The 19,274-nt window shown below is 60.1% G+C and overlaps 1 protein-coding gene and 1 long non-coding RNA gene across 5 annotated transcripts in view; one reads left to right on the top strand and one right to left on the bottom strand.

Moving 5' to 3' along the window:
- The window catches only part of NFIC (nuclear factor I C), a 47,705-nt gene extending 37,041 nt beyond the window's left edge, over positions 1-10,664 (bottom strand). The window contains exon 1 of one of the 4 annotated variants that reach the window (XM_074851725.1): positions 10,318-10,664. In XM_074851725.1, coding sequence (XP_074707826.1) covers positions 10,318-10,320 — 3 coding nt within the window. In that variant the 5' untranslated portion in view covers positions 10,321-10,664. Of the gene's footprint in view, positions 1-7,822; positions 8,367-10,317 lie in introns of those variants that run through there. The other 3 variants (XM_074851726.1, XM_074851727.1, XM_074851724.1) reach the window with 3 other exon arrangements.
- A 463-nt stretch (positions 10,665-11,127) lies between these two features.
- Positions 11,128-15,561, top strand: LOC141935491 (uncharacterized). The gene is made up of 3 exons (XR_012626560.1): positions 11,128-11,238; positions 15,117-15,177; positions 15,301-15,561. It is a non-coding gene; the product is annotated as an uncharacterized LOC141935491 (long non-coding RNA).
- The last annotated feature ends 3,713 nt before the right edge of the window (positions 15,562-19,274 follow it).

The following is a 19,274-nucleotide window of genomic DNA, read 5'->3' as shown; positions in this document are numbered from 1 at the left end:
ACATCACAGCTCCCGCCAAGCAACCGTGGGATGAAGCAGCCTCGTCACCCGCTGCACTGGGGCGAGGCGGGCAGGCAGCGGGGAGCTTTGCGGCAAACAGCGTGATGGGTGGCTCCCCCGGGAGAGCCGGCAGGTCACCGGCGCTCTCCATCCGCCCTGGCAGCCCACGGGGCCTGCCGCAAGGTGGGAGCGGCGGCAGAGGGGGGCTGAGCAGAGAGCGGGGGCACGTGCTTGGCACTGCCTTCACCCTTGCTGCTGGCGCCCAGATGAGCCCTGGGTGGCATCCACCGTGTCCCCAGTGGGACTGTGTCCCCAGGATGGTGTCCCGGGGCGAGGAGGGAGTGGTGGCGCCTCTTGTTTCGGGGCTGGTTCGGGGAAAGGGGAAACGTCTGGGTGGAAAATCAACATTTCTCTCTCTGGGTTTTTTTTTTCTTTGAAAGCAAAAATATTTCTTGGTTTTTCGTGATCAGAAACATGTTGGGGGTTTTTTTTGGACAACAGCCGGTCAAATACCGTTTCCCCACGAAGGGAATGTAGGGGCCCTTTGCAAGGAGAGCAAAAGCCTTCTTTCTAAAAAACAAGATAAAAAACCCCAGCTTTTTAAAAAATCCACCTGACCACGGATTTGAACAAACTCCCAGGGAAAAGGGGTCAGCAGGAGGGCCGGATCCTGGCATTCCCGTACCAGGCAGTGCTGCCTAAGGGTGCCGCGGCCCCTCCTGGAACAGCGGCGGTGGCTGGGAGGGTGATGCCCACGGCGGGCAGCTTGAAGCCTGGACTTGGGGATTTTGCCCAAAATGCTGATTAGAGCTGGCTGCTGGCCGGGGAAGGGAGGATTAATGTGCTTTTAAAGCAGCGGCGAGTTAACCGAGAAATCAATCCTTGGCAGGGGCTGGCCCGCGGGTCCCCCAGCGCGTGAGCGCTGCCGCACCTGGGCCGCGGGATCCTTTCCCAGCTCCTCTCCAGGACTTGGGAAGCGCCGGGCCTTGGCGGCCAGCGCAGGGCGTTGGGTCCCAGCCAAGCTGGCACAGCGCGGTGCGGCCGCGGGGGATGCCTGCCCAAGGCCGACGTGACGGATGGCGAACCCAGCCGCCCGCCCGGGTGTGAGCCAGGCCCTGGGATACCCGTGGGGACCCTCTGCATCCCCACCCTGCAGCTGGCACATCCTGGGGGTCTGTGTCCCCTCCCCGAGGGTGACACTCTCTCAAGGTGCCCAGCTGACCTGGGAGGGAGGCTGAGCTCAGGCTCTTGCCTGTGCCGACTTGGCGCATCCAAAGCCTCCACAGGTGCTTTGGTACCCAAAACCCACGGGGGTTTGGCACTGGGCAGCTCTGGGCAACCCCTCCTGGGCTCAGCCCCACCGGCAGCCCCCAGCCACCCTGTGGGGATGTCACTGGTGATGCCATGTGGGGCGGGCCCCACAGGGCTGAGCACCCATCGATGCCCTGGCCGCTCCCCATCGCCTTCGCCGCCCTGCCCCGACCTGCGCGGCGAGCCCCGAGGTGCCACGGGAGAAATCCCCACCCCAAGGCCCTGCCTGCACCCCCTGACTCGGGTGCAGGGAGTGGGGGGGGAACAGGGCCCCCCTGGACCCCTCCCGCAGGAGCTCAGCCCCCTCGGTGGTGCTCAGCGCCGGCACCGCCATCCTTGTGCAGGAAGAGCCACAGCATGGCCGGGGGCGGCAGGCAGCGAGCCAGACTCGCAGGGAGATATTTTACCTCGCCTCCAGCCCTCCTTCTTCCCCTCCAGCAAGGGACCCCGGGGACACTCCCCATCACTGCCACCATCCCCATCGCTGCCATCCAGGGCTCGGCTGGTCCCCAGCACAGGTGCAGCCACGCCGGGAGGGCCGGGGGTGGACGATGGGCACCCCTCGGGCTGCGGGGAAGTGTCCAGGGGCCAGGCACGGGGAAGGCTGGCACAGGCAGCACTGGGCAAGGAAAGCTGGCAAGCAGGCAGGGGAAGCCATCCCTGTCCTCGGGGCCATCCTCGGCCAGTCACGGAGAGCTCAGCCTTGCAGGGACCTGCCTCCATCACCCCCAAAGGCAGGGGACACTGTTCCCCCCTTTCCCTCTGGGTGCCAAACCCAGCTCCAGGGCCTCCCCACCATGTGCAGACCTGGGCCGGGATGAAGTTCTCGCCGCCACCGTGGCAGATTTCCCCCGGCGCTCTCAAGCTCTCTGCGCTGGGGCTGCCCAGGGCTCCCGGCCGGAGCCGCCATTCTCGCTCTTTGCTGTGCCAAGGGGCAGCTGGCACAGCTAGCCCTCGGCATGGCTAGCCCTCGGCATGGCTAGCCCTTGGCACAACTAGCCCTTGGCATGGCTAGCCCTCAGCATGGCTAGCCCTCAGCACAGCTAGCCCTCAGCACAGCCAGCCCTCGGCTCGGCTAGCCCTCAGCATGGTCAGCCTTCAGCATGGCTAGCCCTCAGCACAGCCAGCCCTCGGCTCGGCTAGCCCTCAGCTTGGCTAACCCTTGGCACAGCCAGCCCTTGGCTCGGCTAGCCCTCGGCACAGCCAGCCCTCGGCTCAGCTAGCCCTCAGCTTGGCTAGCCCTCGGCACAGCCAGCCCTCGGCTCGGCTAGCCCTCGGCACAGCTCCTCTGCCCGCTGAGCCTCGTCGCGCCAACACTGCCGCGTCCACACCCACCGCACTGGCCACGCTGCAGCCACCCCTGCAAGAGGGGAAAAACCACCGGGTCAAAGCAGGCTCAGGCTATGGCTCCCAGCACCCACCCCCAGTCCACCCGGGCTCGGGGGAATAAAAAAGCCCCGAAGGGAGTTATTCCCCGCTCGCTTGAAGATAGCCGGGCAGCGAGCTGGGCCCTGGCGGCTGGGCTTTGTTCAGCGAGCTGCAAGAGCGCGCGCATGCTTGCAGTGCCGGGCACGCGGCGGGTTCACTGCCTGCCCTGGTACGGAGAGAACTGCAGGCAGGGAGGGAAGAGCAGGCAGGGGCAGAGCTGCCCGCGAAGGTGAATTATTGGCGGATACCTCAGTGCGCTGGAGGAGAGCGGCTGATTTATTGTGCGAGGCCCCAGCCAAGTTCAAGGTGATGCAGTGGAGAGTGGTGCAGCGTGAGCGCTGGCCACCCAGCCGCGCCGCTCTCACCCGACGGCATCTCTCGTGCAGCAGGCCTGGCCTTATCCTGCCCACCACCCCACGTGCCCACCCCAGCCCTCCCATCGGCTTCATAAACCGCACTTAAAACAGGGTCTATTTTTCCCAGATTTAAGATCAGATTGGGGAGAAGCAGCGGGGTCCTCGCAGTGCTGCCGGCACAAGTGGCAGGGCAGGGCTCGCCGGGGCAGGCGGGCACGGCAGGCGCCTTGCGGGGAAAGCGAGGATCTCCCGAAGGTTACATTTAAAGAACAGCCTCATTGTTTTTCCCAAACAATACTCAGCAGATGGGAGAATTGAAAGTGTGTTGCAACCTTCCCTCTCTCCCCCCGCCGTGCCCGGCTTGCTGCTCCCATCCTTTGGCAGCCGATCTGAGCTCCCGGCTGGAAACCAGTTCGCCAGAGCTACTGGTGGAGGTGGTGAGCACCAGCACTCCCCTCTCTCTCGCTGAAAAGCTGCAGCGCTTTTTGGGAAAGAGATTTGCCAAAGGATGCCCCGGTGAGACGTGCCCAGCAGGCAGCTCCCCGCTACAGCCGCGCGCCCGACCCAGTGGTGGAGGCCGGGGAGAGGCGAGATCCCCCTCGGCACCTGGGAGATGTGGCTGCAACTGGGCCACGTGGCCACGATGCCTCCTGCAGCCCTGCTCCGTCCCTTGGGCACCACGGTGCGCCCCTTTCCCTGGGTGCTGACGGTGTTCGCCGGTACAGAGGTTTGTGCCAGGCCAGCCTGGCCAGGCTGCCCCCGGGATCGGGTGCTGCCCCTGGGATCGGGTGCTGCTGGCTATAGCACACACAGGGGTTCAGGCCTGGCTGCCAGCTCTCGGTCTGCCAATGCGGGCACATCACCTCTGCACCGACACCAGTCTCCAAGGACGCGTTTGAGCAAAGCGGTGGGAGCGGGGCTGTGGGGCCTGGCAGAGGGGAGAGGGTCTCCAGCCAGACCCCGGCGGGGTGCCTGGCTTTTACCGCTCCAGCTGCCTTTGAGGCCAGCTCCCATCTCGCCTCGTTCCCAGCCTACGGGTACCAGGGTTGGGGGCTCAGCAAGCACCAGGGTGACTGCCAGGTGCCAGAAACAAGCCAGAAGTTTGCAAAAGCATCACCGGTCATAAAATTTGCTCATCTCCCCCCACCAGGAGCATCACAAATCCGCCCCCCCAACCCTACTGCAGATCCAGGAGCCGGGGATAACTGTTCTGGCTTTGGAGACACCACCGGCTCCTCGGCAGAGGCTCCCAAGGGACACACGTGAGGGGCCCGTGGCGGCTGCTTTAGCGTCGGGGTTATTTCAGAGTTCTGGCAGCCGGAGCCCCCCCCAGCTTCCCTGTGGGCAGGGTGAGGCCTCGTGCGTGGCGGCGGTGCCGGTGCCGCTTCCCTGCTAATCCGGGCAGCTCCCTCTTGACTTCCCGGCCTGTCCCTGAGGGTGGACAGAGTTGAGCCAGGGGAGCAGGAGGAAGTCCCCACGCAGGGACAGAGAGCTGAGGAGGGCACAGAGTCACCCTCCTCGCCTGACAGGAGACTCGGCCGAGGCCCTGGCCAGGAGCGTGTCATGGACGATGCCTTTGCCAGGGCTATTTTGGGGCTGTTGGGCTGCCAAGCCCCAGCTTGGATCAGCTCCGGCCGGGAAGGGCAGCTGCCCGAGTGGTAGCCGGGGTCTGAGTGGCCACGCAGGGCTCGAGGGGCTGGCAGTGGCGGTAGCGGGGGGGAGATGCACGACGGCAGAGGCAGGGCGGCTCCCGCGCACGTTCCAATGTATCCACATCACCATCCGCAGCTCCCGAGCCCAGGCGAGCCTCCCCGCCGCGCGGGTGGGATGGGAACGGCTCGGCTGGCGGCGGGGGGAGCGGCGGGGGGCCAGATCCGGTAGGTGCAGACGACGTCTGATCCCATCCGAGCTGGGCTGGATCGGGGCTGAGGCTACGCCAGGGCAAGTTGGGGGAAACTGGAGCCTTCCCCGCGCAAAGGCAGCGGGGTGGAGGCTGGGATCTACGGAGGAAAAACCAGCTCCCCCTCATCAGCTGGGCGAAGCGCTGGGAACAGCGCGGGTTTGTGAGCAGAACAGCTCCTGCCAGCCTCGGGCCGGCCGGCCAGCGACCGCACGGCTTCCCACATCAGACCAGCACTGTTAGCTGGCAACAACAGGCTCTGCCAACCTAGCATCGAGTGGAGACTGGGATGGGAGGGAGGTGGTGGGACCCCTGGGAAGGATGGAGGCAGGGTGGGAGAGTAGGTACGGAAAGGAAAAGGGGAAAAGGGGAAAAGCGGGGAAAAGCGGAAAAGGGGAAAAAAGGGAAAAAAGGGAAGAAAAAAGGGAAGAAAAAAGGGAAGAAAAAAGGGAAGAAAAAAGGGAAGAAAAAAGGGAAGAAAAAAGGGAAGAAAAAAGGGAAGAAAAAAGGAAAGAAAAAAGGAAAGAAAAAAGGAAAGAAAAAAGGAAAGAAAAAAGGAAAGAAAAAAGGAAAGAAAAAAGGAAAGAAAAAAGGAAAGAAAAAAGGAAAGAAAAAAGGAAAGAAAAAAGGAAAGAAAAAAGGAAAGAAAAAAGGAAAGAAAAAAGGAAAGAAAAAAGGAAAGAAAAAAGGAAAGAAAAAAGGAAAGAAAAAAGGAAAGAAAAAAGGAAAGAAAAAAGGAAAGAAAAAAGGAAAGAAAAAAGGAAAGAAAAAGAAGAGGAAAAAGAAGAGGAAAAAGAAGAGGAAAAAGAAGAGGAAAAAGAAGAGGAAAAAGAAGAGGAAAAAGAAGAGGAAAAAGAAGAGGAAAAAGAAGAGGAAAAAGAAGAGGAAAAAGAAGAGGAAAAAGAAAGAGGAAAAAGAAAGAGGAAAAAGAAAGAGGAAAAAGAAAGAGGAAAAAGAAAGAGGAAAAAGAAAGAGGAAAAAGAAAGAGGAAAAAGAAAGAGGAAAAAGAAAGAGGAAAGAGGAAAGAGGAAAAGGAAAAGAAAAAGGAAAAGAAAAAGGAAAAGAAAAAGGAAAAGAAAAAGGAAAAGAAAAAGGAAAAGAAAAAGGAAAAGAAAAAGGAAAAGAAAAAGGAAAAGAAAAAGGAAAAGAAAAAGGAAAAGGAAAAGGAAAAGGAAAAAGGAAAAGGAAAAAGGAAAAGGAAAAAGGAAAAGGAAAAAGGAAAAGGAAAAAGAAAAATAGGAAAAGGAAAAGAAAAAAATAGAAAAAATAGAAAAAAGAAAATAAAGGAAAAATAATAAAAAAGATAAAACAATAAGAAAATAGAAAAGATCAAAGAATAAGAGAAGAGAAGACAGACTGAGGTGTGACCCTCGCCAAGCCAACTGCCCGACGGGCAGCACCATCCCAGGTCACTGGGGCAGCCCCGGCGCTGCCCAGCGGTGCCCGTGCCCTGGTCAGTGCCCGGGGCTGCGCCGGCACCGCCACCAGCCCCCCCATGGCACCGCCACCAGCCCCCCCGCGACACCGCGCCCAGGCGGGGCCCGAGGCCAGGCCGGACCCCTCTGGCCCAGCGCAGGTGCCACGGGGCTGCGGAGGGGACCCCCCCGACGGGTCCCTGAGTCCGAGCCTCTGAGGTGGGGCTGGATCCTGCCCGCGGGGTGAGGCCTGGCAGGAGGATCCCGGGGGGGGGGGCACGGGGGTCCGGCCGCAGCCCCCGCCCGCACCGGAGCGGAGCCCTCGTGGGGGGCAGCACGAGGCCGAGCCCGGAGCGGGCAGCGGCTGCCAGCAGGGAAGAGGTTACGAGCCGGGCAGGGGGAAGCTGCTGCTCAATAATTAAATAAATATCAGCGATCAATAAGGACGGAGCAAAGGCAGAGCCGCAGAAGTCATGGTGCGGGCAAGGGGGGGTGCCCTGAAGCCTCCCCCCCGTGGCTGTACCAGCTGTCAGGGGGAGTCTCCAGGGACGCCCCTCTTGCCCCTGCTGTGGGCCCTGGCACGGCCACCCCGCCGCGTGCCGCTGGGCCACGTCGGCGTGGCCTGGAGTGACACCAGCGTCCCCACGCACACGGCTCGGGGCTGCCCCCCCGACACCCCTCCGTGCAGCCAGGGGCCGGCATGGCCCCTCGCCCCGCAGACTGGGGGGGTGCCCCCCACATCCTGTCACGCACGACCCCCACTGCCCTCTCGCCCACCGGCACGGTATGGCGCAGCCAGTTGCAAATTGTCCCAAACTTGGAAATTCTGAAGAAAAAGGCTGTGAGCCCCCCACCTCCTTGCACCCCACCATGTGCAGCCAAGCTGGGGCGGGAGGGGGGGGGGGAAGGAAAAAGTTTCACGCTACGCAAGAGGCGGCGCGGCCGAGGCCAAACCCGCAGTGCCGAGCCCCCCTCAGCCTCCCCGAACCCAACCGGGGACCCCCCGCACCCCGCCGCGTCCCCCCGCAGCCCCAAAGTCGGTGGCTTCCCTGCACCACCCACCTCTGAGCGCAGCGAAAAAAAAACCAAACCCAAACCACAACGCAACCTTCCCCCCCCCCCCCCCAACGCCCCAAGTGAAAGCGGAGGCAGAAAAACCCAAAAAAGCACCAGAAACACCCAAAAAACCCTAAAAAAGGCGGGGGGGGGGGGGGAAAGCAAGAGGGAAACGCGGCTCCTTCGAGCAGCCCTACACCAGCCCCAACCCACCCCTTCGCTGTTATGATTATTTTTATCGGGGGGGGGGGGGTGGGTGATTTTTTTTTTTTTTTTTTTTTTTTTTGCATTGCAACTGTAAAAGTCTGTTGCGGTGAAGGGGGGCAAATTGGGGGGCCGCGGGGGGGGCTGGTTACCTGGGTCAGGCAGAGAGGAGACGAATACATCCCGAGCCGTGCTGGGAAAGTGGCTAATTGCAGGGCTGAGACTCGAGGCGTAAAAGTTACTGAGTCATTTCGGAGGCTGGAGCAGTCCGGGCGTTTTTTCTCTCTCTCTCCTCCGGAGCGGCTCTGCGGGGCCCGGGGGGGGACGGCCGGGCAGGGGGGGGCGGCCCCGCGGGAGGGGGGGCCGAGGAGGAAATAAAAAGGGTCCAACTTCCACCCCCCCCAAAAAAAAAAAAGAAAAAGAAAAAGCAAAATTTCACCCCCTGGAAAATAAAGAGCTTTTTTTTTTTTGTTGTTGTTGTTTGTTTGGGGGGGGGGGGGCCGTTTTAAAGAGGCAAAAGGCTCATCTTCACCCCGCGGGAGGGGGGTCGGGGGGGTCCGCACCCAGCCTGCAGGCAGGGGCGGCGGGCAGCGGGGAAGTTAGAGGGGAAGCGGCTCCATCCGAGACACGGGCAGCGGAGAGAGGGAGAAAAGAAAGAATGAGAAAATGAAAAAAAAAAAAAAAGAAAAAAAAAAAGGAGCGAGGAATGAAGTGACGTTATGAAAAAAGCCCATCCCAAAATATTACATCCCATTTAAAGATGTAGGAACCCCCTTTGGCTCGCAGGGCCGAGGCGCTGCGGGGCAGGGGCGAGCGGGGGAGGGACGGGCCGCCCCCCCCCCCTCCGCGGGGCGACGAGTCCCCCCGTGCCCCGGCGGCCCTGCCCGGGCCGGGCAACGCGGGCAGCGCCGGGCGAGCTCGCCCATTTTTTGTTGTTTTGGGTTTTTTAATTTTTTTTTTTTTTAAATAAACAGAGCCAATACGGCGAGGGAAGAGAGAAGAAAAAAAAAAACCCAAACCCCAACCCTGCAGATTCATGTGCAACTTCTGGGCAGCGGCCCCGAGAGACGGTGCCCCGGCGCGGGGAGGGGGGATGCCCCCCGCACCCGGTACCGGGGGGGGGGGGGGCGCGCCCCGCCAGCTCCGCGCTCCCTCCCACCGCATCCCCCCTTATCCCGCGGAGAGACGCTTATTTTTCCGCCGCCCCCCCTTTTCTTTAACGACCGGCAGCATCTCGACGCTCTTGCTGGGGGGGGGGGGGGGGGGGGAAGCGCCACGGGCAGCCCCGCGTCCCCCCCGCCCCGAGCGCACAAAGAGAGAAAGCGAAGAAAAAAAGCGGAGCCCTGCGCTCGGCAAACTCCAAACCGCAAGTTCTCACTCCAGAAACACCACCGCCACCAACCAATTCTGCAGGCTTTAATAAAACCTAATTAGAGAGCGAGCGAGGGCGAGAGCCACGTACAGAAAAACAAAGGGAATCCCCGGCTCCTAATTGTGAAAGTGAGTTTCAGCCCTGCAGGATGGCGGGCGCAGCCTCCCGAGGTTGGCGATTTATTTAGCCCCGCTCTCACCTCCCTTCAGACACGCATATATGTTTTTTTTTTTTTTTAATTGCTCCCTGCAGTGACCTGAAATGCAGGCAGGGACCGCTGCCCGGCTGCGGGGCCGCGGCTCCAGCCCTGCCTGGTTCTCCCCGAAGAAGAAAAAAGGCTTTTTTTCTTTTTTTTTTTCACCGCTCTGCCGGGGAAGGCACCCTGCCAGCCCCTCTCCCCGCACAACTGATTTTTTACTCTCAACTTTTGCCGGTTCCCCCAGGACCATCTCCGCACGGGGAGCGGGGGTTGGGGTTTATTCTCCCCCGACACCCCTTCCCCTGCATTAAGAACAGCCCCCGCGGGATGCGGCGCCACCAGCCCGGCTCCGCGCAAACTTCCCCGGCCGGCCCCGCGTCCCGCCGCCCCCCCGCCCCCCCCGGGGCGGCTCGGGGGATGGGGGGGGGGGGGGGGGGGAGGGAGCCCCGACGCTGCGCTTCCCCCCGTGGCCTGGCAGGAGGCGAAGCAGGAAAAGCCCAGCACGGCGGGGCCGGGGGGATGTTTTTATTCTTACATCGAATACGGTGATTTATTTTTTTTTTAAAATATTTTTTGCCCCCCCCCCCCTCCTCCTTCTGGGCGCGGGCAGGGCGGCCCCGCGCAGCGCTGCGCGGACTTGAGCGCGACCCTCCCGGGGCGTCACTTCCAAGTTCAAGTCGGTGCGGCTGAGCAGCCTCTCCGCCCCTTTTTTAGCGGCCATTTTCAGCTCCATCCAGCCCTCCGCGGGCTGCGGAGGCTCCCCCCGCGCCGCGACCTCCCCGCCGGGCGGCTCCCGCCTCCGCCCCCCCCCCTTATACCGCGGGGAGGGGTGGGCAGGGGGAGGAGAGACGGCGGCAACTTCCCTCCGCCACCCCGGCACCCCCTCCCCTGCCGCCCCCGCGCCCCCCCGCCCCGCGCACCGGATTAAACTCCGCTGCCGGCAGCGCCCCGGCCCCGCCGCCCCCTCCCCGGCAACTTTTGCTCGTGGGTGCACACGCAAACACACGCACACGGGGGGGGGGGGGGGGGGGAGAGGAGGAAAGTAGAAGAGAAAATGAAAGTGTCATGGGACCTACCATAGCCAAGTGCAATTAACGGGCTTCCAAGTTGCTGCGAAAAGCAAAGCAAAGAGGGTGGGCTTTTTTGGTATTTTTTTTCTAAAACGTGTGTTTTCCACCGAGCCGAAGGAGGAGGAAAAAAATCGTTGCCCCAAAAATGATTAAAAAATTAAAAACCCCCAAAACAGTTAAGATAAAAGCCCCCCCCCTCCAAGGCCACCGGCAGCGGCAAAGTGTCCTCGGCGGGCGGTCACCCTCGCTCCGGCTCCGCCTGGCTGCCGGGGGCCATGCTCCGGCCTCAGCGCCTCGGGGGCCGGGCCGGGCCGGGCTCCGCGCCCCCGGGCATGGGCCGGGCCGGGCGCCGCCGGCGGCGAGTTCCGGGGCGGCTGCGGGAGGCGGCGGCGGGGCCGGCGGGCGGTGCGGGGCGGCGGGAGCGCGGCGGGGCCCAGCCCAGCCCGGCCTCATGCGCCGCGGGGGTGGCGGGGCTGGGGAGGGGGGGGGGACAACGCGGGGAGGGGGGGCCGATGGTTATTTTTGGAAAGCAAGAAAGGAAAAAAAAAAATCTGTTTTTTTAAAAATTAAAAAAAAACCAAAAAAAAAAAACGGGGAGAAGGCCGGCGGAGGGCCGGGCTGCGCCTATGGAAAAGCAAAGCTGGCATCCCCCCCGCCCCCCCCCCAGCGAAGCCCAACTCCGGCCGGGCACGGCTCCTCCTCGCAGCCCGCAGCGCCCCGGCCCCATCGCCGCCTCCTCCCGCCGCGCCGCCTCCGCCTCCTCCTCCTCCTCCTCCTCCTCTGCCTCCTCCCCTCGCCCGGGGCACCGGCGGCGCTGCGGAGGGGACGCTCCCGGTGCGGGGGCGGGGAGGGAGGAGGAGGAGGAGGAGGCGGAAGGCTCCGGCCCCGCACGCCCGGCAGCGCGACGGCGGCCCCCGGATGGTGCCGGTAGGTGGCGGGGGCTGCGGCGCGGCCCCCCCCGGGGCCGCCGGGCTGCGGAGGGAGGTGCGGGGCCGCCCCCCCGGCCCTGCCCGGCGCGGGGGGGAGGAGGGAGGGGTGGTGGGAGGGAGGGAGGGAGGGAGGGATGGGGGGGCGCGGCCCCGGTGCGGAGCTACCGCAGAGCGGGGAGGAGCCGCGGGCAGCGCCGGGCCCGGCCGCCCGCCCCTGCACCGGGCGCCCCGGCCCCCGCCCGCGGGCATCCCCCGGTCACCCCCGGGCCCGCTCCGCGGGGACCCGCTGCTCACCCCGACCCCGGCCCACGGACACCCCCTCCCAACCTCACGCACACCCCCACCCCTGCTCTGTGGACGTTCCCCCGCCCCCCCCGTCCCCGGCCTGCAGAGACCCCCATCCCTGCCGCACGGACACCCCCATCCGCGTCTCCTGGTCACCCCCCACCCCCCCAGAGCATCCTCCATCCCTGCCCCCCATCCCCTCCAGGGTCCCTCATTCCTGTTCCCCCCATTCCCCTTGTGCCTCCTCAGCACCCTCACCCCCCTACTCCTCGTGCCCCCCAGCACCCCCTTCCCCCCCCCCCCCCCCCGAGGATCTCCCCGTCTGCCCCCCCTGGTCACTCTTAAAGCCACAGGCCGCTTTACAGGCGGTGCAGCGGCTCCAGCACCGGGCCGGGGGGGGGCTGGGGGTTTGTGTCCCCCCTCCCCGGTTACGCTGGCAAAGTTGGCAGCGACCTGGGAGCCGGGTTTGGTCCGGGAGAGGGGAATGGCGCTTTGGGGGGAGCGTTTCCCTTCCTTTCTATCGACCCCTTTTGTGTCTGGACCTGTATTTTTAACCCTTGTTATCGAGTAATCCTTTAATCTTTTAATCCTTTCAAATAACCATATTTTTCTATAGGAAGGCAACAAAAATTAGATTTTTTTTTTTCAGTTTATTAAGGGGCAAAGCGTGGACTGTACGTCTGTATTTTTAGGCACGCTCCGTAGTCTTGAACAAACAGGAACATAATCTCTGTCTGTCTTGTGCTCAAATGCTTTCAGCGTGATAAATAATATGCTAAATAATTTATTATGTATTTTTAAAATAAAATTAAAGCAAGCTACACTGCCATTCCCTTAGTTTTTATTTCATCATTTTCTCCCTCTTTTTTTATTTTTTTGGGGGGACTCGGTGAGCCCTGGATCATTTTTACAAGGGATCAGCTCGATTTTAACAGGGATTTTGTATACACTAGAGGTTTATTTTACCCATCCCCGTATCCCCTTTGCCTGCTAAACCCCCCGTGCGCATACCGCGATACTGGACGTTCCATGGCATAATTTGTGCATTCACAGGGTATATTTTACTGCCGTTCAAGTTGTTTGTCAGACACCGAAGTACGGCGATCGGCCTTATGGAAATGAGATCTAATTTTGTTCCAGCTTTCTATCAAAAAAAAAAAAAATTCTTTATATTTACAAGCTCTAGAACTTTTTTTTTTTTTTTAAGTCACCATCTGCTCCCCCCAAAAAAAGCCACTTCCCTGTTTTAAAGCCGAAAAAAAGGCTCCTGGCTGAAATGAGCAGTTCACTCGCCTCGTCCCAGCTCCATAAGCCTTGAGGAATGTAAACTCGGCGGTAACTTTGCTCGCAGAATACAGTTTTCATTTTCTGCCTGACACCGGGCAAGATACGGCGCAAAAATAAACCCAGGGAAGAATTTGCCAATTTTTAACTGCTTCCAAGGCTGTTGTCGGTGCCCCCTTGGCAACTCCCCTCCCTCCTGCCAGCGCTTTATTCTGCTGCGGCAATTCCTCGGCTCCTCGCGTTTTGGGGAGGACGCGGATGATCGGCTTCAATCCCGGTGCCGTGGGAGATTTCCCGGCGGTGCCAGGCTGGCGGTGCCAGGCTGCCGAGCCCAGGGCCGGGCGGGCGAGGAGGAAAAATGGGGCTGCTGGGATGATGGGGTGGGGTTGGGGGGGAGAAAAAGCAGGACTGGGTTTTTATTTTCACTTCTGCAAGGGCCTGAGATGCGGGACAGTGGGAAAGGGGGTTCTGCCTTATTTATTTTTGTAATGCTGTTAAAGTATTTCCTGAATGATTCAAGGCCGGGGTTGAAGGGCTGCCAGCCTCGTCTCGGAGACACCCCCGTGGGTTTCCAACGGCCTACAGGCACACGTTGCATCCCCCTGAATTAATCCCATTTCTCCCATCTCAGTAAGGGGCCCAGGGACTGATCCTGCACGAACCGTGAGAGCAATAACCCAGGGTTGAAATAATCTCGGTGCAGCAAGTGGCACCTGTACCCTGCTGCCATCGGGGCCGGAGGCAGAGCGAAAGGCATCCCGGATCCTGGCAGCCCTGCTGCAGGTGGGGGGTTACTCAGCCCCAGGGTGCGGGCAGGGTGCGGGCAGGTGGCAGGGTGCAGGCAGGGCGTGGGCAGGCGGCAGGGTGCGGACAGGCTGTGCTGGCCACGGGGCTGGGGAGCCGCTGCCGGACCCCGCTGCCAACCCATCCCTAGTCCTCCTGGCCAGCCCCCGTTCCCCACAGCCACCCCAGCCTCAACCCCAATTCCTAGTGTAAACCCTGGGGAGAAGCACACTAAAAATACAATAATATATATTTTTTTTTTTCCCAGACTGCCTGTAAACAGCATTCTGAGGAGTGGGGAGGAAATCCCAACCCAATTTAATTTTCCCATGCAGGTCATCCCTGCTGCCTCAAATAAAAAAAAAAAAGGGGGGGGATTTGGGGTCCGGTTCTGTTTCTCCTACTGGGTTTTCGCAGGGGTTGAAGCCTGGGGGTTGAAGCTGAGTTACTCCTATTTTGGCGCAGAGATGGAGAGGCTGGATCAGGCCCTTTGTTTCATTCCTCGGGTTTCTATACCAGCTCATTTGCAGGCTCCCAACCACCCATCTATAAAATCAATGCTGGGAACAAGTGGAAATTTGCCTTCACCTCCCCCCCACCATGAACTTTGCTGCTCCAAGAAGCCGGTGGAATCCCACGCCAGCGGCTTCAGGCTGTTCCCCACTGCCCCGTGCCCCCCACCCGGCCACGTGCCCCTGCCCGCTACCACCCCAAACAGCACCCAGCCACCACCCGAGCCCCCAGCATGGCCCCGGCAGCCGCGAGCGCCGCGCTTGCCCCCTCCTCAAAGCTGGATTTTATTTCTAAAGGGCATTTCATGGTTGATTTGTGCTGCTAAGACGCCTCGATGCCAACTTTTGGGCTCAGCCAAAGGGGTGCAGATATCCGTGGAGCAGCGCAGGGCTGGGGAACCCTCCCCGTCACCACGGGAAAATATCCCCCCCGCCTCATTAGCCTTTTTCTTGGGCTCATTTCTAGCATTTTTCGCAGGGTTTTTTCAAAGGTCCCATTCTGCTGGGTGCAGTGCTTGGGACCGCCGGCACCACCGAGCCGTGTCCCTCACTGGAAAGAGGGAGAGAAAGGGAAATAACCCACGTTGGGACAGTTTTGTTGCTGCCTTTCTTTGCTTTTAAAGTAACTTTTAAGGAGAATATTCTGGTTTTGACCAGAATTTATTTACTTTATTCCTGCATATGGCTCTTGGCCTGGGTCCCAAACAGGCAGAGGTCTGGCCCGGCTCAATTCAAAGCCAAAACGTGCAATGAAAGAAGATTTTTTTTTTCTTTTCTCTTTCTTTATAAAGCAGGTTTTTAACTGGTGAAATTGTTGCTGGTGAGGGGGGGAATTTCAGTTTAAAGATTGCTAGCAGATCTCAGTGAATTATTCTGCAGGAATTTCAAGGTGTTTTAGCATTTTTGCTGTGGCTCTTTTTTTTTTGTTTGTTTGTTTGGCTGCAGGTTAGATGTAAAAAAATATATATATAAATCCCCAATTTTTTTCCCCTCTCTGTATTTTTTCCATCAGCCCAAACATCACCTCTTCCCCCTGGATTTGTTGGAAACCAGCCCTCGAAGAGCCGTGGCCGGTGAGAAACCCCCTTTGCAACCCTTTCCCCGGCTCCTGTGCCGCTCTGCACTAGGAAGCCCGACCTCACCGGGGCCAATCTCCCCCAAACTGACCCTAAAACTTCTTTCTTTAAATCAAAAAGGAGGGTTTTTTTGCCTTTTCCCTCTGCGCCAGCCTCGCTGCTGCCCAACAGCTTTAAATCCACCCGTGGGGCCGCGGTGCCGCTGCCCTCCCCGCCCCAGGGTTTTGCAGACACGTGTGGATGGAGACGCTGGGAATTCTTGCAAACGCCAAAATTTCACTCATTAAAAATAAACCAACCAACAACCAAACCCAAAATGCAACCGAGAAATGTTTCTTCGCTTCATTTTTTTTTATCCCCTCACAAAAAGAAATAAATCAAGTGCGGGCCACTCTCCTTGGGCTGGTTTGTCATGTCAGTATTGGGGAATTTGGGGAAATTTCTGGAGTGGGAGGAATGGGGAGAAATCCATCCCTGTCTCTTTGTTCAGTGCGAGTGGATCCAGATTTGCTTTTCTTCCCCTCCCTGCAGACGGACCTGGCAGACGGGGGCTACTGCCGTTGTCCCTGTGCCGCTCGGCAGAGCCACCAAGGCCCCGGCAGCAGGGGAAGGGCTCGGCTTTGGGAGCGGGAACGTCTCGGTGCCGCGAGCCCGAGGGCTCCCTCGGCGCGCTGCTGTGGCTCTGCACCGGCACGCTGCACCCAGCGGTGCCCTGAGGCTGGGGGGCCCCCACACCCCCGTGTGCCAACGGGAGCAGCACCCAAGAGTGGGGGGAGGACAAAAACCACCCCAAATACAGGTTTGCTGGGGGGGTGAAGAAGAAGGGAAGCCTCGTGCCAGCTTTGGGGAGCAGAAAGTGAAAGTGGCTGGCGGTGGGTGCGGTGAGCACGTCGGGGCTCTGCACCCCGGTACCCAGCTGGCACCCCTGTGCCCTGGGAGCTTCGGGGGGCCGGGGAGGACAAAAGCGGCTGGCGGTGGCGTTTTGGAGCCCGAGCAGGAGGGGGAGGAATCATGAGGGAATTTCAGTCAGTTGCCAAAGCAAACAGAAGCGCGGGGAGGTAACGAGCTACCTGCTCCCGCCACCCGCTCCGGCGCCTCCGCCTCGCCGCCACCGCAGCAGGGAGGCTGTGCCGGGCCCTGAGCCCCCGCGCTCTCGGCGCACATAATACCAGGGATTCAGAGCAATACTGGGGGCCAAAAGGCCCAGCAGCAGTGATGGAAAATTGCTGTTGCCCAGTTGCTCCAGTGTGACACCGGGGCCAGGTGTGGGGGTTCGCTCTCCCGGCGCAGCCCTCGCGCCTGCGGTGCTGCAGCAGGAGCCCAGCGCCGGCCCCGGCCCCTCCAGCAGCCCTTTGCACGAGGCGTTTGCCGCAGTAGGAAATGGTTTCTCCGAGGGTTTTGTTTGCCAGAGGAGAAAACTGGGCTGGAATTTGCAAGAAGAAAGTTTGAAGGGAACGGCAAAGAATTATATTAGTTTTCCAGAACGAGCTTCCAGTTGTGCCGGTGCACAGAGCCGCGTCCCGAAGCAACACGAACTGGAGGCATATGCAAAAGTAATATCGGGCGAAGGGTCCCTTCTCCGGGAAAAGTTTAGCAACTCACATAATCAATTGCCAGCCTACGTCTATAGCTAAACCAATTACTGCAGACAAATTGGCATGAATATTCGCCTCGCAAAGCTCTCCGGCCGCACAAAGGGCTCGCTTTCCCCCTTCCCCTGCCACGATTTTACGAGAGAGGAAAATTACTCGGATGCTGAGCGTACTGTAAGTAATAAGGGCTTTGAAAATAGGCTCCTAATTAAAAATGATACCACTGCTCGTTTGTTTTTAAGCACACATTAAACTTTTTTTTTCCTTCTCTGCTGCATTCAAATGTTGGGGTTGCTGGCTTGGGTTTTTTTGTGAAAACTGGCTTTCCGTGCTGTGATTCTGGTTTGATTTGACTCCCCCCACCCCCCTCCGGGGTCTGCTTTGAATTAGCAAAAGCCAAATCCAAGAAGCTGGAAAGGGATATTATAGAATTTTCCATGTCCTTATTATTTTTTTTATTAGTGGGACCGGGCAGCTCGGCTGAGCGGGGAGGAAAAAATGGCTTTTGTGGTTGCAGCAGTTGTGTGAGCTGCTGGCGCTCGGGCCGTGCTCGCCGGGCACGGAGGCAGCAGCACCCGCCTGCAGCTGCACTCGCCGGCCCCGGGGCTCGGCGGGGGGCACATTGCCCAAAACGTTTGGCAGAGGGCATCAAGCTGCACCGGCAGATGGGAGAGCACCGGCCTGGCCGGCTGCGGTGGTTTGCCAGGGTCACATCCCCTCGGCAGCGTCGCAGGGCGGTGAGCAGAGCGCTGGGGCGCTGGTAGGGGACACCCAGCACCGGCGTGGCACCCTCGTCGCAGGTGGCATCCCGGGCGCCAACCAGCCCGGGTGTGCGGAGCGGGCACCGTGCTGCCGGCCGGAGACTCTCCAGGGGACAAGCGGGTGCTGCGGGCCTGGCCAGGCTGTGGTGCCGGTCCCCCACGGCGCGGGCATCGCCCCGGGGGAAGCGCCGCTGCGGTGCCTGTCGGCAGCACCCTGCTGGGCGGTGGGTGCTGTTTGGCCACACGGCATCGGTGAGCGGTGCCAGGGGCTGGGCACCTCTCTGCGGGGCGGGGGGGCCTTGGGTTGATGTTGATGCAGGGATGATATTTCACGGTCCTGGTCTAGACTTGGCTGGTAAACCTGAAATTATTGCGGGAAGAGGGGCTGGGGGTGGCGTGTTCACTGGCTGCGGAGGGACGAGCCTGTCCCCGTTAACACCTTGCCCAGGCGAAGGCACCTGTGCCTTGGTTTCCCCAACCTGCACCATCCCAGGGAGGGGGCATTTGTGGCCGGTTCCCCCCCTGTTTTGCACAGGGGGGCTCGGAGCAGGGCCTGGAGAATTCACAGCAGTGACGCCAGCCCTCGGCCGCCGGCACATGCTCTGCCCGGCCCTGAAATCCAGCCAGCTCCCGGCTCCGGCAACAACAGCCGCTATTGTGCGCCGGCAGCCCCGCGCGAGCACCCAGCTGCCGCCGCAGGGTGGGAGGGTGCAACCAGCGGGTGACAAGTGGACTTTGTATCCCTGCTTTGGGCTGCTGGTTGTTGCTTTTTTTTTATAGGAAGCGCAGAAAACAGGGCGTTTGGCTCCCAGTGTTTCTTCCAGCCCACTTTGCAGCAAGCGAGGGGAAAAATATTTTTTTAAGGCAATTGCTTGGCTTTTTTTTTGCCTTTTTTCCCTTTTTTTTTTTCCCCTTTTTTCCCTCTTTTTTGCCTTTTTGTCCCTTTTTCCCCTTTTTTTTGTTTCCTGGGTCTCTTCCCTACGGTGGCCATGGATGCATCTCCTTGGAGGGGCTGTGTTTACCCAAGTGGCACCGTGTTTGTCGCCGGGGCTGGCTTGCTCTGGTGTGTAAATATGTGGCGGGAGCCACGTGACCGTGCCAGCAAACATCCTCCTGCCGGCTGTCAGTGCTGGGGCCGTTTCTTTTCCCTCCCCAGCAGCTCCCAGCTCCCTCCTGCGGGAGCGGGGCCGAAGCCTCCCAGCTGCTGCTCCCCAAGCACTGCCTTGGGGTTGAGCCCAAACCTCCAACTGTTTTGGGGTGAAGAAGGGGCTCTGTGGTCCCCGCCCTAGGCTGCCTACTGGGGCTGAAGGCAGAATCTGTCCCTGCTGTCCCATTCCCATGGACCCGCAGGAGGATCGCCACCTCCTGCTCTGTTACAAGTGGGGAAACTGAGGCATGGCTCCGTGCTGGCTTTGAGCCATTGATGACAGCGGGAGCAGATCAAACCTAGAGGGGAGGATTTTCCTGCTGGATCCTGAATCTTTTTAAACAAACATTTTTGTGCCTTTGGGGTGAAGGCTGTCGCCATGGTAGAGACATGGGGCCTTGCACCCCGCTGCCAGCTCTGCGCTTCGCCCGTGGAACATGGGTGAGCACCATTACAGGAGCATCATTGAGGTCAAGCACCAGCGGGGCAGTGGGGAAGGCGCCCAGCCCCGGCGTACAGGCGGGGAAACGGCAGCAATGGAGCTGAGCCGAGACCCGCAGCCGCTCACTGAAGTGCCCGCGCTGGCGCTCCCCA

The sequence above is a fragment of the Strix uralensis genome, chromosome 27 (assembly GCF_047716275.1).
Source record: "Strix uralensis isolate ZFMK-TIS-50842 chromosome 27, bStrUra1, whole genome shotgun sequence".
Lineage (NCBI taxonomy): Eukaryota > Metazoa > Chordata > Aves > Strigiformes > Strigidae > Strix > Strix uralensis.
Note: the sequence above shows the minus strand (reverse complement) of the source record. Positions and strands in the feature narration are given on the sequence as shown.